At 63.9% G+C, this 13,688-nt stretch overlaps 1 protein-coding gene across 1 annotated transcript in view; it reads left to right on the top strand.

Moving 5' to 3' along the window:
* The first annotated feature begins 1,430 nt into the window (after positions 1 to 1,430).
* The window catches only part of LOC122191827 (integrin alpha-D-like), a 15,306-nt gene continuing 3,048 nt past the window's right edge, over positions 1,431 to 13,688 (top strand). The window contains 24 exon segments of the mRNA XM_042892229.1: positions 1,431 to 1,549; positions 2,527 to 2,580; positions 2,582 to 2,779; positions 2,781 to 2,971; positions 3,603 to 3,702; positions 4,492 to 4,586; positions 5,044 to 5,108; positions 5,567 to 5,660; positions 6,026 to 6,156; positions 6,638 to 6,789; positions 6,865 to 7,009; positions 8,340 to 8,490; positions 8,554 to 8,627; positions 8,911 to 9,040; positions 9,504 to 9,649; positions 9,722 to 9,856; positions 10,467 to 10,673; positions 10,832 to 10,962; positions 11,257 to 11,432; positions 11,625 to 11,773; positions 11,857 to 11,988; positions 12,617 to 12,690; positions 12,768 to 12,909; positions 13,392 to 13,493. Of these exon segments, the coding sequence (XP_042748163.1) occupies positions 1,431 to 1,549; positions 2,527 to 2,580; positions 2,582 to 2,779; positions 2,781 to 2,971; positions 3,603 to 3,702; positions 4,492 to 4,586; positions 5,044 to 5,108; positions 5,567 to 5,660; positions 6,026 to 6,156; positions 6,638 to 6,789; positions 6,865 to 7,009; positions 8,340 to 8,490; positions 8,554 to 8,627; positions 8,911 to 9,040; positions 9,504 to 9,649; positions 9,722 to 9,856; positions 10,467 to 10,673; positions 10,832 to 10,962; positions 11,257 to 11,432; positions 11,625 to 11,773; positions 11,857 to 11,988; positions 12,617 to 12,690; positions 12,768 to 12,909; positions 13,392 to 13,493 (3,093 nt within the window).

The raw sequence follows: 13,688 nt of genomic DNA, 5'->3' as shown, positions 1-13,688 counted from the left end.
TTTCCATTTCCCCATTATTTCCCCATTTGCCATTTTCTCTTTTCCCCCCTTCCCCCCCCCCCCCGTTTTTCTCCCCGCTGCTTTTCCTCTCTTTCCCAATTTCTCCCCATGAACCCATTTCTGTTTTTTTCCCATTTCCCCGCTTTCCCCTTTCTCCCGTTTCCCCGCATTTTCCCGTCTCATTTTTCCACTCCCTTTGCTTTCTTTTCTCTCCTCCATTCACGTTCCCACTTTCCCTTTCCTTTCCTCTGCATCTTTTCCCTTTATGCCCTTTTCCCTTTATATCCCCCCACTTCCCGCCCTTTCCCATTTCCCCCCCTTCAGCCCCACTCCATTTTCCCACTTTCCCACTCCCCACTTCCTCTTTTTGTTCCATTTTCCCGTTTCCCGGCATTCTGTCTCACCTCCCCCCCTCCTTTTCCATCGTTTCCCCCTTCCCCTCCATTCCCCTTTTCCCGATTTCCCTTCAATTCCCCCCGCTCAGGGGCGGTGCGATCCGTTCGGGATGAGGATGTCGGCGGGTGTCTGGGGGGGGGTCGGAGGCAGCGCCCGGCGGGGGGTAGGGGTGGGTCGCGGGTTCCGGCCGGGCTCCGCTCCCCTCGCGCTGCCGCCGCGGTCCCTCTAAGCGGCGCTCAGCCCCGCGCCCCCCTCCCCTCCCCCCCGAGCAATTGGGGAAGCTGCCGCATAGCCGTGGGGCCGCCCCACATCCGTGGGAAGCGAAACCGCCCCGCAGCCCAAGCGGCGGGGGTGCGGAGCGGTGCGGGGCAGTTCGTGCCCCCCCGGCGCTGCAGGCGGGCGCTGAGGACGGGGAAGAAGCCCCGGGGGGGTTCCGCACCGCACGTGTGGGCGGTCTCCTCGCAGCCCCCGCGCCCACGAGCGGCGGTCGCAGAGCCCCGCGGAGCTCCGCAGAGCGCCGCATCCGGCCCGGGACGCCCGGCGGCCTTGACCCCCCCCGAACGGCCGGGGCTGCGCGCTCGCTGGCGGCGCTGCGGGTTGGGCTCCCGCCGTGCGCGGCGGTCCCGGGGGTCCCAGAGGCCCCAGCGCTGCTGCGCCCCGTTCACTCCGTTCCGCTCCCGTCGGGTCGGCCGCCACTCCGCCTCGAAGGGGCGCTTCGTTACCGAGTGCCTCTGCTTTGGGCCATTTCTGCCTCTTTTGGACAACTTCTGCCCACGGGGACGCCGGGGACACTCGGGGAACTGAGGACGTGGGGCAGAGCTGTGCGGCAGCTACGGGGCAGCTGTGGGGCAGAGCTACGGGGCAGCGCAGCGGGACAGCTATGGGGCAGCTGTGGGGCAGAGTTCCGGAGCAGACCCGTTTGGCTTTTGCCCTTTTTTGGCTCTCTCGGCCCTTCCCCGCCCCCTCTCCCCACTTCCGCCCCCCACGGCCGCGCGTGGGCTGTGGGTGTGGGGCAGACCTCCCTGCTCCCCGCCATGGGGCTGTGGGTGCTGCTGCTGCTCGGCGCAGGTCTGGAGCCAAATGCGGTGCTTTTGGGGCTGGGGGGAGCGGGGGGTGTGGAGGGAGAGACCCTGGCAGGAGGGGGAGTCCGAAGGTCTGACGGACAGATGGGGGAGAACCCCAAAGTGCCCCCAATCCCCAACCCCCGTTTTCCCTCTGGCGGCCGGCACCCTAGGCCCACAGACACCCCCGGGCTCTGCTGCCCCACAGCCCTCCAACCCCACAGAGACATTGGGACCGCTGGGGACATGTCAGGATGGGGCGCGGGGGGGCGGGGGGGAGCCCGGGATGGGGGAGCGTGGGGATGTGGGGACATGGAGAGGTCCTGGGGGACAGTGGAGTCATGGGGCAGCTGTAGGGCAGCTGTGGGGAAGCTATGGGGAAGGTATGGGGCAGCTGTGGGGCAGCTGTGGGGCAGCTGTGGGGCAGCGCTGCAGTGCCACAGCTGGGCGGCTCTCTCACGTTCAGCCATTTCTTCCCAGTTCCTTCCCCATTCTGCCCATTTCTGCTTCCGTTCCTCGCCCATTCCACTCCCATTTGACACTTTGCTGCCCATGATTTCTGCCCACTTCTGCCCATTTTTGCCCATTTCTGCCCATTTCCTGCTGCCCGTTCCCCAGAGTTCCACGCCTCCCATTCTGTGCCTCTGTTTTGGACCATTTCTCTCAATGTTCTTCCATTTCTTTCCACACCTCTGCCCAATCCAATTCCCTCCCATTCTGACAATTCCTGCTCCTTTTTGCCCATTTCTTCTCCTTTTTGTCATTCCCCTCTTTTTTTTGCCCATTTCTGCCTCCTCCCCCCTCTGTCCATTCCATCCCTCTTTCCCCATTTCTGCACGTTTCCCCTTTTTCCCCATTTCCACCCTTTCAGGTCTTTCCTTGCCCGTTCCCCCCATCACAGTTCCCCCTCCTCCCCATTTCTTTCCATTTCCCCTTTTTCTCCCCATTTCCTTCCATTCCTTTCCCTCTTTACCCAGTTCTGCCCCTTTTCCCCCCAGCCCCAACCCGGGACCCCCCAACCCTTTGGGGCAGCAGAGCTCTGAGCTCAGGGGGGCGCGGGGGGTCCCAGAGCCCCCTGGCGTTGCTCTGCCCCACTCTCTCCATCCTGCTCCGGTCCCACCAGTTTTTGCCCTTTGGCTCCATCCCCATTCCTGCCCATTTCTGAGCACCACTCTCCAGTCGGTGCCATTTCTGTCACTTCTGGTCATCTTTGCCCGTGGGGACACTGGGGACATCGGGGGAACTGGGGGCGTGGGGACACAAGCTGCAGGACTGGGGATGCAGGGCAGCGCAGCGGGACAGCTATGGGGCAGCTGTGGGACAGTTATGGGGCGGCTGTGGGGCAGAGTTCCGGAGCAGACCCGTTTGGCTTTTGCCCTTTTTTGGCTCTCTCGGCCCTTCCCCGCCCCCTCTCCCCACTTCCGCCCCCCACGGCCGCGCGTGGGCTGTGGGTGTGGGGCAGACCTCCCTGCTCCCCGCCATGGGGCTGTGGGTGCTGCTGCTGCTCGGCGCAGGTCTGGAGCCAAATGCGGTGCTTTTGGGGCCACTGGGAACACGTTGGGATGGGGTGTGTGGGGATGGGGGGGAGCGTGGGGATGTGGGGAGAAATGGGGAGGGGGTGTGACAGTGGAGGGATGTGGGGACATGGGGGGACATTGGAGGTCAGTGGAGATACAGGGTCACAAGGAGCAATATGGGAATGTGGGGGGTCGGGTGAGGAGGGGTGATATTGGGATGTGGGGTGATGAGGGGGGATATATTGGGATGGGGAAAACCGGGGGACATGGGGGGCACATTGGGGACATGTGGGGACATTGGGGACATGTGGACATACAGGGGACTTGAGGATGCGGGGGCACATGGGGACATGGAGGGGTGGAGGGACATGGAGGACACAGGGATGGGGGAGGACATGGGGACATATGGGGACAGAGGGACAATGGGGAACATGGGGTGCCTGTGTGGCTTTGTGGGATCTGTGGGGCTCTATGGGATTCTGTGAGTTCTATGAGGCTCTGTGGGATCCTTTGGGACTTAATGGGGCTCTGTGGGGCTCTGTGGGGTCTACAGAGCTCTATGGGGCAATGTGGACTCTGTGGAGGCTATGGGCTGTATGGGTCCCCATGGGTGTCCCCCGCCCCACAGCTCTGCCCCACAGCTGCAGCTCTGCCCTCGACTTGGACTCTGCTGTGGCCTTTGAGGGTCCTGGTTCCTTCGGCCTCAGTGTGGCACAGAGCGACGACGGGTATGGAGCTGCCCCACAGCTTGTGGGGCCTCCCCAGGATTCCGTGGGGCAACCCACAGAATACATGGGGTGCCCCATAGAATATTTGGGGTGGCTCGTGGAATGTATTGGGTGGCTCATGGGGCAAATGGGAGCCCACTGTGATATCTGTAGGGCACCCCATAGAAATCTATGAGGCACCCCATGGAACTTAGAGGGTGACTTACAGAAGCTGTGCGGTGCTCTACATAACCTGTGGGATGCTCTGGAGAATCTGTGTGGTGCCCCACTGAATTTTGAGATGCCCCACAGTCTGTGCAGTGCCCCATGGAAGCTATAGGGTTGCCAGTGTGACCTATAGGGCAGCCCACATAATCTATGGGGTACCTATGTGAATCCATGGGGTGCCCCACATAACCTATGGGCTCCCTACTGACTCTGTGACTGCCCCACAGAATCGATCGGGCACCCTATGGGAATCTGTGGTTACCCTACTGAATCCATCTATCCCCCCAAGTAATCTAGGGCTGCCCCACGGAATCTGTGGGACACACCACTGAATCTGTAGGGTGGTCTGTTTAATCTATGCGGTGCCCCACTGAATTTAGTGGTGCCCCATGGAACCTATGGAGCACCCCATATGTCCTAGGGGGCTCCCTGCTGACTCTATGACTGCCCCACATAATCTGTGGGGACCCAGTGTAATCTGTGTGGTGCCCCATAGAATTGAAGGGGTATCTAAGTGAATCTGTGGGTCACCCAATGGGATCTATGGAGCACCCAACTGAGCCCCACATCCCCCCATCACAGGGTGCTGGTTGGGGCTCCCCTGGACTTGGGAGGCCGAGGCCGTGTCTATCGATGCCGTGTGGGGGAGAAGAGTTGCAGGGATGCAGATGTTGGTGGTGAGAGCTATGGGGCAGCCCCACACATGTGGGGCACATGGTGTGGTGTGCAGCTGCCTCAAATGTGTGTCTCATGGGGAGTTGTGGGGTGGGCCGGGGAAGGGGGGAGGGACGTGGGGCAGCCACAGTATGTGGAACTGAATGGGGAGTTTGTGGGGTAGCCTCACATGTGTGGGGCAGCCCCAAATGTGTGAGTCCTGAGGGAGTTGTGGGGCAGTACTATATGTGGACCTTAATGGGATGTTATGGGGCAGCCTTGATGTATGGGTCCGAGTGGGAAGTTGTGGGGTGGCCTCAATGTATGAGTCCTATGGGCAGATATCAGGCAGATCGGAGGGGGTCCCAATGGGAGGTTATGGGGCAGGGGGTGGTGTGGTGCTGCCCCACACATGAGTCCTTTGGCAAGTTTTGGAGCTGCTCCACAAGTGTGGGTGCTATGGAGTTCCCTGCCCCACAGACCTCCTGGATACGGGTCCCATGGCAATGGGAATGTCCATGGCTGCCAACGGATCCCAGCTCCTGGTGGGTGCTATGGGGTGCTGTGGGGCTCTCACAGGTCTATGGTGTCTGTCAGGCTCTGTAGGCTTTATGTCTCTGTGGGGTGCTATGGGTCACTATGGAGTTTGGGGTCTGCTGGGCTCTATGGGTTCTGTGGGGTTCTGTGGGTCTCTATGGGTGCTGTGGAGCTCTGTGGGGTATTGTGGGTTACTATGGGGTTTATGGGGGTCTGTTGAGCCCAATGGGTTCTATGGGGCTTTGTGTGTCTCTGTGGGTCACTGTGGGTCTGTGTGGGGTGCTGTTGGTCTCTATGAGATGCTATGGGTCACTGTGGTTCTCTGTGGGGCACTATGGATCTCTCCGGGGCTCTATGGGATGCTATGGGGGCTCTATGGGGAACTGTGGGGCTCTCTGGAGTGCTGTGGGGCTCTATGGAGTGCTATGGGTCACTGTGGATCTCTGTGGGATGCTGTGGGGTGCAGGCCTGTGGCCCGATGGCGCAGCGGATGTGTGGGGAGAATGCGGAGGTTCCGGGGTTGTGCTTCCTCGATGGCTCCCTAGCGACCACCCCACGAGGTATGGGGCACGTGGGGGGCAGCAGTGGGGCAGAGGGGCTCTGTGGGGTGGAGAAGACCCAGCACCGTCGTCTGTGGGTTCTGTGGGGCCAGGATGGGGCACAGAAGTCCTAATGTCATTGTCACTGGGATCTGTGGGGTGGACATGGGGCGGAGAAGACACAGTGCCGTTGTTGTTGAGATCTATGGGGCAGATATAGCATCTATGGGGCAGACGCGAGGCAGAAAGGATCCAATGCTGTTGTCATTGGGATCTGTGGGGCAAAGACTCAGCGTTGGGTTCAGTGGGATCTGTGGGTGGGGACGGGTTGGATGAGACTCACCAAACTGCTGCACTCCACCACCTGCTCCACCACCTGCCCACAGCTTGCCCCACATCGTCCTCCGACATCGTGTTCCTGATGGACGGCTCCGGCAGCGTGGCAGCGTTTGACTTCTGGCAGATGAAGACATTCGTCATCGAAATCATCAAACGCTTCCGTGGGACCAACACCCGCGTGCGTGACACACGGTGCTATGGGGCTGCCCCGCAGCAGGGCCCCACAGAATCTATGGGGCGCTCCATAGAATTCTTGGGTTACCCAAGTGAATCTATGGGGCGCCCAGACTCAGCTCTGCACTGCCTGACATCCCTCGCGGGGCGTCCCGCTGTGTTTGGAGCTGCCCCATGAAATTTATGGGTACCTGTGGTTGCCCCACATAATATATGGGGCACCTAGTGTAACGTGTGGGGCTTTGTGGGGTGCTGTGGGGCCCTGTGAGGCTCTGTGGGTTTCTGTGGGATGCTGTGGGGCTCTGCGGGGCGTTATTGGAGGCTAAGGGGAGCGGAGCTCTGCGGGGTTCCGTGGGGCCACGTGGGCTCCACGTTGGGCTGCGGGGCGCTGTGGGGCTCTGCGGGGCCATGGGGCTGCGAGGGGCTCTGAGGGGCTCTGCGGGGGCCGCGCGCGGTACGATGGGTGCCGTGGCCGCGGCCCGCAGTTCGCAGTGCTGCAGTTCTCCACCGGCGTGGAGGTGCACGTGGGCTTCCCCGACTTCGACCGCCTGCCGGCGGAGGACCTAGAGCGGCTGCTGCTGGGGGTGGAGCAGCGCAGCGGCGTCACGCAAACGGCCTCCGCCATCCGCGTCGCGCTGTGCGTCCCCCTGCCCCCCACCCCCCTTCCCTCCCCTCGCCCCCGCCCGCCCGGCGCTGACGCCGCTGCGCGCAGGACGCGGGTTTTGGCGGGGAGCCGCGCGGGGGCCTCCAAGGCGCTGATCGTGGTGACGGACGGGCAGAAGTACGGCGATGCGCTGCAGTACGGCGACGTCATCCCGGAGGCCGATCGCGCCGGGGTCGTCCGCTACGCCATCGGGGTGAGCCGGCGTGCCGAGCTCCTCGCCCCGCATCCCTGCAGGACCCCAAATCCTGACCCGAATCCGTCCTCAAAACGCCCCGAACGCCCGCGTTCTCCTCGAAGTCCTTACCCAAAATGCCCAAATTCCTGCAAATTCTCCCCAAATCATCCCCCAAAAACCCGAAATCCTGAATTCATCTCCAAAGGCCCCAAATTCCTCTCCCACAATCCGCCTCTCAAAACCCTCAAACCACAAAATCCATCTCCCGTGCCCCAAACCCAATCCCCAAAGCTCCCAAATCCCAAATTCGCCCCCAAGCACCAATTCCCCCACGGAAAAACCAAGAATCCCAAATCCACCCGATGCATCTCCACAACTCCCTAACGAATCCCCAAAACCAGACCTGTCCCCCACATTCCCCACAAATTCTCCCCGGCTCCCCCCCGAAGCCTGACCAAAAGCGCCCCCCCCCCCCCCCCCACTCCATAACCCCACACCCACCCAAAGGCCCCAATTCTGCTCATTCCCCCCAAACCATGCCCCAAACCCCATCCCCCAAACCCCAAACTCATCACCCAAAACCCACATTCTCCCCAATTCGCCACCAAACCGTCCCCAAAAATCACGAGCCCCAAATTCCTCCAAACTGCCCCCAAATCATAACCCAAGTCCCTCCCCCCAGAAAACCCCAATGCCAATCCCCAAACCCCAAATTCCCCCAAATCCTCCCCAAGAACCGTGGGGCTCTATAGGGCTCTCTGAGTCTCTCAGGGCTCTGCGGGGCATCATGAGGCTCCGTGGGGTCCGTCGGGCACTATGGGACGCCATGGGGCTCTGTGGGATGTAGGGGGCTCTATGGGGCGCCAGTAGCTGTGGGGCACCCGAGGGACATTGGGGGGACACCGAGAGCGACAGGGGCGGGGGCTCCACACAGAGGCACTGGGGACACTGAGAGGTTGGGGCATGGAGGTGCCACCAGGAACGTGGGGCAGTGAGAAGGGGCGCAGAGTGCCGGGACACCGGAGCGTGGGGGCACCGCGGGGACACCAGGGACAGCAGGGACACGGGAAGCTCTGGGGGACACCCAGGTGAGATGGAGGCCATGGGGACACGGAGGTGACGCAGGACGCGAGGGCACCTCATGCTGCGGTGACACCAGGAGCACGGGGGACGCCAGTGTGATGTCAAGTTGTGGGGATGCCAAGAGGGTTGGGACACCAGAGCACGGGCCCCGCGAGCTCTGAGGCACCGACGGCGTGGGGAGCAGCAGGGGCAGCGAGACACCCAGAGCTCGGGGACGGCTGTGTGACGGCGGGGCGGTGGGACACCGTGAGCGACGTCCCCGCAGGTGGGCAGCGCCTTCAAGGACCCCAAGGCGGTGGCGGAGCTGCAGACCATCGCCTCGCCCCCCCCCGAGGCGCACGTCTTCCGTGTGGACAACTTTGAGGCACTGCGCGGCATCCAGGAGCAGCTGCAGGACAAGATCTTCGCCATCGAAGGTATGGCCCTGCGGCGCGGCCCCGTGGGGCGCCGGGGCCCAGCTCACCCCACCGTGCCCCCAGGGACCCGGCCGGCCTTCGGGAGCTCCTTCCAGCTGGAGATGGCTCAGGAGGGCTTCAGCGCTCTGCTCACCCCCGTGAGTGTCCCCACCGCCAGCCCAGCGCCACACGCCTGTCCGCGCAGACCCAAAGCCCGTCACAACCCCATGTGGCCCCCGAGGCGCCGCAGAGCCCCATAGAGCCCGCGGAGCGCCACAGAGCTCCGTAGACCCACAGGGACCCACCGGATGCCCCCAAACCTGCCAGAGTTCCCCAGGACTCCTCGACCCCCTTCAGACACCCCTAAGCCCACCTGAGATCCTCAGGGCCCCATCCCGCCCCGCTCAGCCCCCCAACCCCTCCCCACCCTCCCCACTGCAGGAGGGGGCGGTGCTGGGAGCAGTGGGCGCCTATGACTGGGCCGGAGGGGCCTTCGTCTACGGGGCCGATGGGAAGGTCGCCTTTGTCAACGCATCCGAAGGGGACGGGGGCGCGAGCGACGCGTACCTGGGTGAGGACGTGGGGTCCTGGGCTCCTCAGGGGGGTCTCTGTTTGGCGGGGGGTCTCGGCACCCTCATGGGGGTCTCTTGGTGGAGGGCATCCCCGAGGGGATGTTGGAGTCCTCCTGATGATCAGGGGGCAGTGTGCCACCCGCGGGGGTTTTGGGGTCGGTGGCTGTCCCCTCTTGGGTCATGGAGATAGCGGGGCTCTCACGAGGGCGATGGGATGGTGGTGATCCCATGGGGATAACGGAGTTTGGGGGGGGGTCTCAGGGCATTCACGGGGCTCTTGGGGCCGTTGTGACAGTCCAGGAGATGATGGGGTCCCCGCAGAGACAGAGCTGTCGCTGTGTGGGTCTCGGGTGCGGCAACGATCCCGTGGGGGTCCCAGAGCTGTGGATGTCCCCATGACCCCACGAGGAGCTGCGGGGCCGCCCCCCCCATGGGTCTGACCCGCCGCCCCCCTGCCCGCAGGTTACGCCACTGAGTCTCTGTCCCTGGGGGGGCTCCGGGCGCTGGTGCTGGGTGCCCCCCGGTATCGCCACGTGGGCCGCCTGCTCCTTTTCGTGCTGCCCCACGGGGGGAAGTGGGAGCTGCGCTCTGACGCCATGGGGCGGCAGGTGATGGCGGGGGGACGTGTGGGGCATGGCATGGGGTGGGAGGAGCCCCGAGGCTGACACTGTCACCCACAGGTGGGCTCCTACTTTGGGGCAGCACTCTGCGCTCTGGAGGGGTCAGGGGATGGCGTGGCACTGCTGGTGGGGGTCCCCATGTTCTACGGAGACGGCACCGGGGGACGCGTGGAGGTCTGCACGGTGCTGCCACAGGTACGGACCCCCAGCACGGCCCCATGGTGCTCAGCTAGTCAATAAGTCAACTGCAAACCAACCCCAGTCCAACCCCTATCCCAACTCCATCCCCATCCCTATCCCCACACCCATCCCATCCTACCCCATCCCTCCCCATCCCATCCCATCCCATCCTCACCCCACCCCACACCACCCCATGCCACACCACCCCACCCCATCCCATCCCATCCCATCCCACCCCATCCCTCCCCACCCCATCCCACCCCATTCCATCCCATCCCATCCCATCCCATCCCATCCCATCCCATCCCATCCCATCCCATCCCATCCCATCCCATCCCATCCCACCCCACCCCATCCCATCCCATCCCATCCCATCCCTCCCCATCCCATCCCATACCATCCCACCCGATCCCATCCCATGCCACCCCACCCCATCCCATTACACTCCATCTCATCCCACCCCACCCCACCCCACCCCATCCCATCCCTATCTCCTCACCCATCCCATCCTTACCCCCATCCCTATCCCCACCCCTATCTTCATCCCATCCCATTCCCATTCCCATTCCTGTCCCAGCCTTGACCCACACCTGTCCCCGCGCCCCCCACGTGTTGCTTGCTGTAGGGCCGTGCGCTGTGGTGCCACCGGATGCTGCGGGGTCAGGCCGGACACCCACTGGGGCGCTTTGGGGCCAGCGTTGCTCGCCTTGGGGACATCGACGGGGACGGGCTGCATGATGTGGCTGTGGGTGCTCCCATGGAGGATGACGAGCGTGGCGCCGTCTACATCTTCTGTGGGGAGAAGGGTGGCATAAGTGACCACTACAGCCAGGTGGGACCACCCCACTGAGAACCACCGAACCCCACAGCGTCCCATAGATCCCAAAGACCCCGAAGGGCCCTTCAGAGCCCCCAGGTCCCACAGACCCCACAGTGCACAGCTGCTGCTTGGAGGTCGGGTCCCACCCTCATGCGTTCTGTCCTCCACAGCGCATTGCAGGCTCCTCGTTCCGCAGCGCCCCGCAGCACTTTGGGCAGGCGCTGAGTGGGGGCCGCGACCTGACGGGGGACAGACTGCCGGACTTGGCCGTAGGCGCACAGGGACAGGTGCTGCTGCTCAGGTGGGAGTGCCGCACCGGAGCCCCATTGTCAATCCCAGCCCCATACCATCCCCAGCTCAAACGGCCTAGCCCCATACATTGCCATCTCTGACCCTAATCCCAGCCAAACACCAGCCCTAACTCCCCATCCCCAAACTCAACCAGCCACGTCCCATCCCACCCCCACCCCATCTCCATACCCATTCCCATTCTCAACCCCAACCTGTCCGCGTCCCCACCCCGACCCCCACCCCCAACCCCTTCCCACCTCACCCCACCCCACGTTCTTCCCTCCTCCACGCCGCCGCCCCGCAGGTCCCCACCCCTGCTGAAGGTTGAGGTGACGGTGACCTTCAGTCCCCCGGAAATCCCGACGTCTGCCCTCGACTGCCACCGGGCAGAGGAGGAGGAGCTGAGCGCCGCCGGGGCCGCGGTAGTGACCACAGCCGAAGTATGCTTTGTCGGCACCAAGAAGAGCCGTGACAGCTTGGGTGAGAGCACGGGCCCCCCGTGGGCGGGCGCCCACCCATCGGCTACCCGCGGGACCCCCAGCCCCTCCGGGCGCCCTCACGACCCTTCGAGTCCCATCGGCCCTCGCCAGCAACCCCTCCCGACGCCCCCCGACCCGCCGGGCCCCACAGCGCCCCGCGGAGCCACGCAGCGCCGCGTCCTGCCGACCGCAGGTTCCCTCGGCGCCGCCCTCCGCTACCGCCTGCACTTGGACCCCGGCCGCGCCGCGCGCGCCGTCTTCGTGCCGGGCGGCGCCAGGAGCAACGGGACCGCGCACGTGGCCGAGGGGCTCCGCTGCCGGACCTTCGGCGTCGCTCTGGCGGTGCGTGCGGCGCGGGTGCCGGGGGCGCGGAGCTGCCCCGCGCGGGGCCGCCGCCGCCACGGGCGCTGTGTGTGGGTCCCCAGGGCTGCCCGGCAGACACGCTGAGCCCCGTGGGGCTGCGGGTGGCCTTCGAAGCGCGCGGGGACGCGCTGCAGCACGAGCAGGGGCTGCGCGTGGCGCTCAGCCGCGACACGCAGTGGGCCGTGAGCGCCGCGGTACGGGAACGGCGGGGGGCGAGAGGGGAGGGAGAGCGGGGGGTGAGAGGTGGGTGGGAGCCTGGGGCGGGCGAGGCGGTCGGGAAGTGTTCAGGAAACGTTCTGAGCTGCGGTGGGCGCCTGGAGAAGGTGGGACGGAAGGATGGGATGGGGTGGGGTGGGATGGGATGGGATGGCAGCGTGGGGTGGGGGGAGGTGGGATGGGGATGGAGAGGGTGCGATGGGAGGGAGGGACAGGACGGAGACGGTTGCAGTGGGAATTTGGGGTGCGTGGATGGAGGGATAGGATGGGATTGGAGGGACGGGATGGGTGCGTGGGGTGGGTGGAGAACGTGGGGTGGGAATTGGTATGGGGAGAGGGATGGATGGGGATGGAGGCGATGGGATGGATGGAATGGAGATGGTTGGGGTGAGTGGAGAAGGGATGGAAATTCAGGATGGACATTGGGAGGGATGGAGACATGGAATGGATGTAAAAGTTGGGTTGGAAACGTGGGGCGCATGGAGAGACAGGACGGAGATGTGGGGGATGGAGGGATGGGACGGAGATGTGGGGGATGGAGCAGAATGGATGCAGCCGGGGCGTGCGCTGGGAGGCTGGGATGGAGGCATGTGCGCCGGCCGCCAGCTGCCCTTCGAGAAGAACTGTGGTGAGGACAACCAGTGTGTGCCCGAGCTGCGCGTGGCCCTCGGCTTTCCAGGGTATGTCTCCCCCGTGGCCTCACCTCGTGCGGGGCACCCCACCTCCCCGCCCCACACCCACTGCCGCCTCCCCATAGGCTGGAGGAGCTGGTGGTGGGTGCCGCTGAGGACGTCACCGTCACCGTCACCGTGCAGAACGTCGGGGAGGACGCCTATGGGGCCCACGTGGAGCTGCAGCACCCCAAGGCACTCTCCTACCGCAAGGCCACCATGCTGCAGGTGCCCACGGGGAGCGGGGGAACCGCCACACCACAGGGGCTGCCCCACACTCCTTCAGGCCCCCCAGAGCCCCTCCGGATGCTCTCAGAACCCCCAGAATCCCATCCCGGTGTTCTCAAGACCCCATAGATGTCATTACAGCACCCAAATCTCCATCCAGATGCCCTCGAGATCCTCACAGCCTCTACAGATGTCCCCAAGGCCCCAAATTTCCTCAAGTTCCTATAGGTTCCTGCATGTCCCCATACCCCAAACCCATTCCAGATGCCCTCAAGAGTACAAACCTCATCTAGCTGACCCCAATCCCATCCAGAGGCCCTCAAGACCCCTGAGTTTCTCCAGATGCCCTCAAGACCACAGAGAATACCATGTCCCCAGAACACCAAACCCCAATCAGATGGCCCCAAACCTCCTTACCCCACCCCCAGATCCCACCTCAGGTCCCTCCACACACCCCCCACTGCTGACCCAGTGCTCCACAGCCCCACCACAGGTCCCTGGCACAGCACTGCAGCTCAGTGTCTCCAGGAGGTGGGCGCATCCTCTGCAACATCAGCCACCCTGTGCTGTGGGCCGGCCAGCAGGTGGGCTGCTGTGGGGCTCTGTGGGGTGCTGTGGGGTGCCGTGGGGCTCTGTGGGATGCTATAGGCTCTAAGGGAGTCTGTGAGTCTCTAAGGGCTCTGTGGGGTGTTTCAAGGCTCTATGGGCCCTATTGGGCACTATGAGATGCTATGGGGTGCTGTGGGATCTAGGGGGCTCTATGAGATGCTGTGGGGTGC

The sequence above is a fragment of the Lagopus leucura genome, unplaced genomic scaffold, assembly GCF_019238085.1.
Source record: "Lagopus leucura isolate 7727_CA_CO unplaced genomic scaffold, USGS_WTPT01 35130-1_obj-0_obj, whole genome shotgun sequence".
Taxonomy (NCBI): domain Eukaryota; kingdom Metazoa; phylum Chordata; class Aves; order Galliformes; family Phasianidae; genus Lagopus; species Lagopus leucura.
The sequence above is the reverse complement of the archived record's forward strand: the minus strand, read 5'-3'. Positions and strand labels throughout refer to the sequence as shown.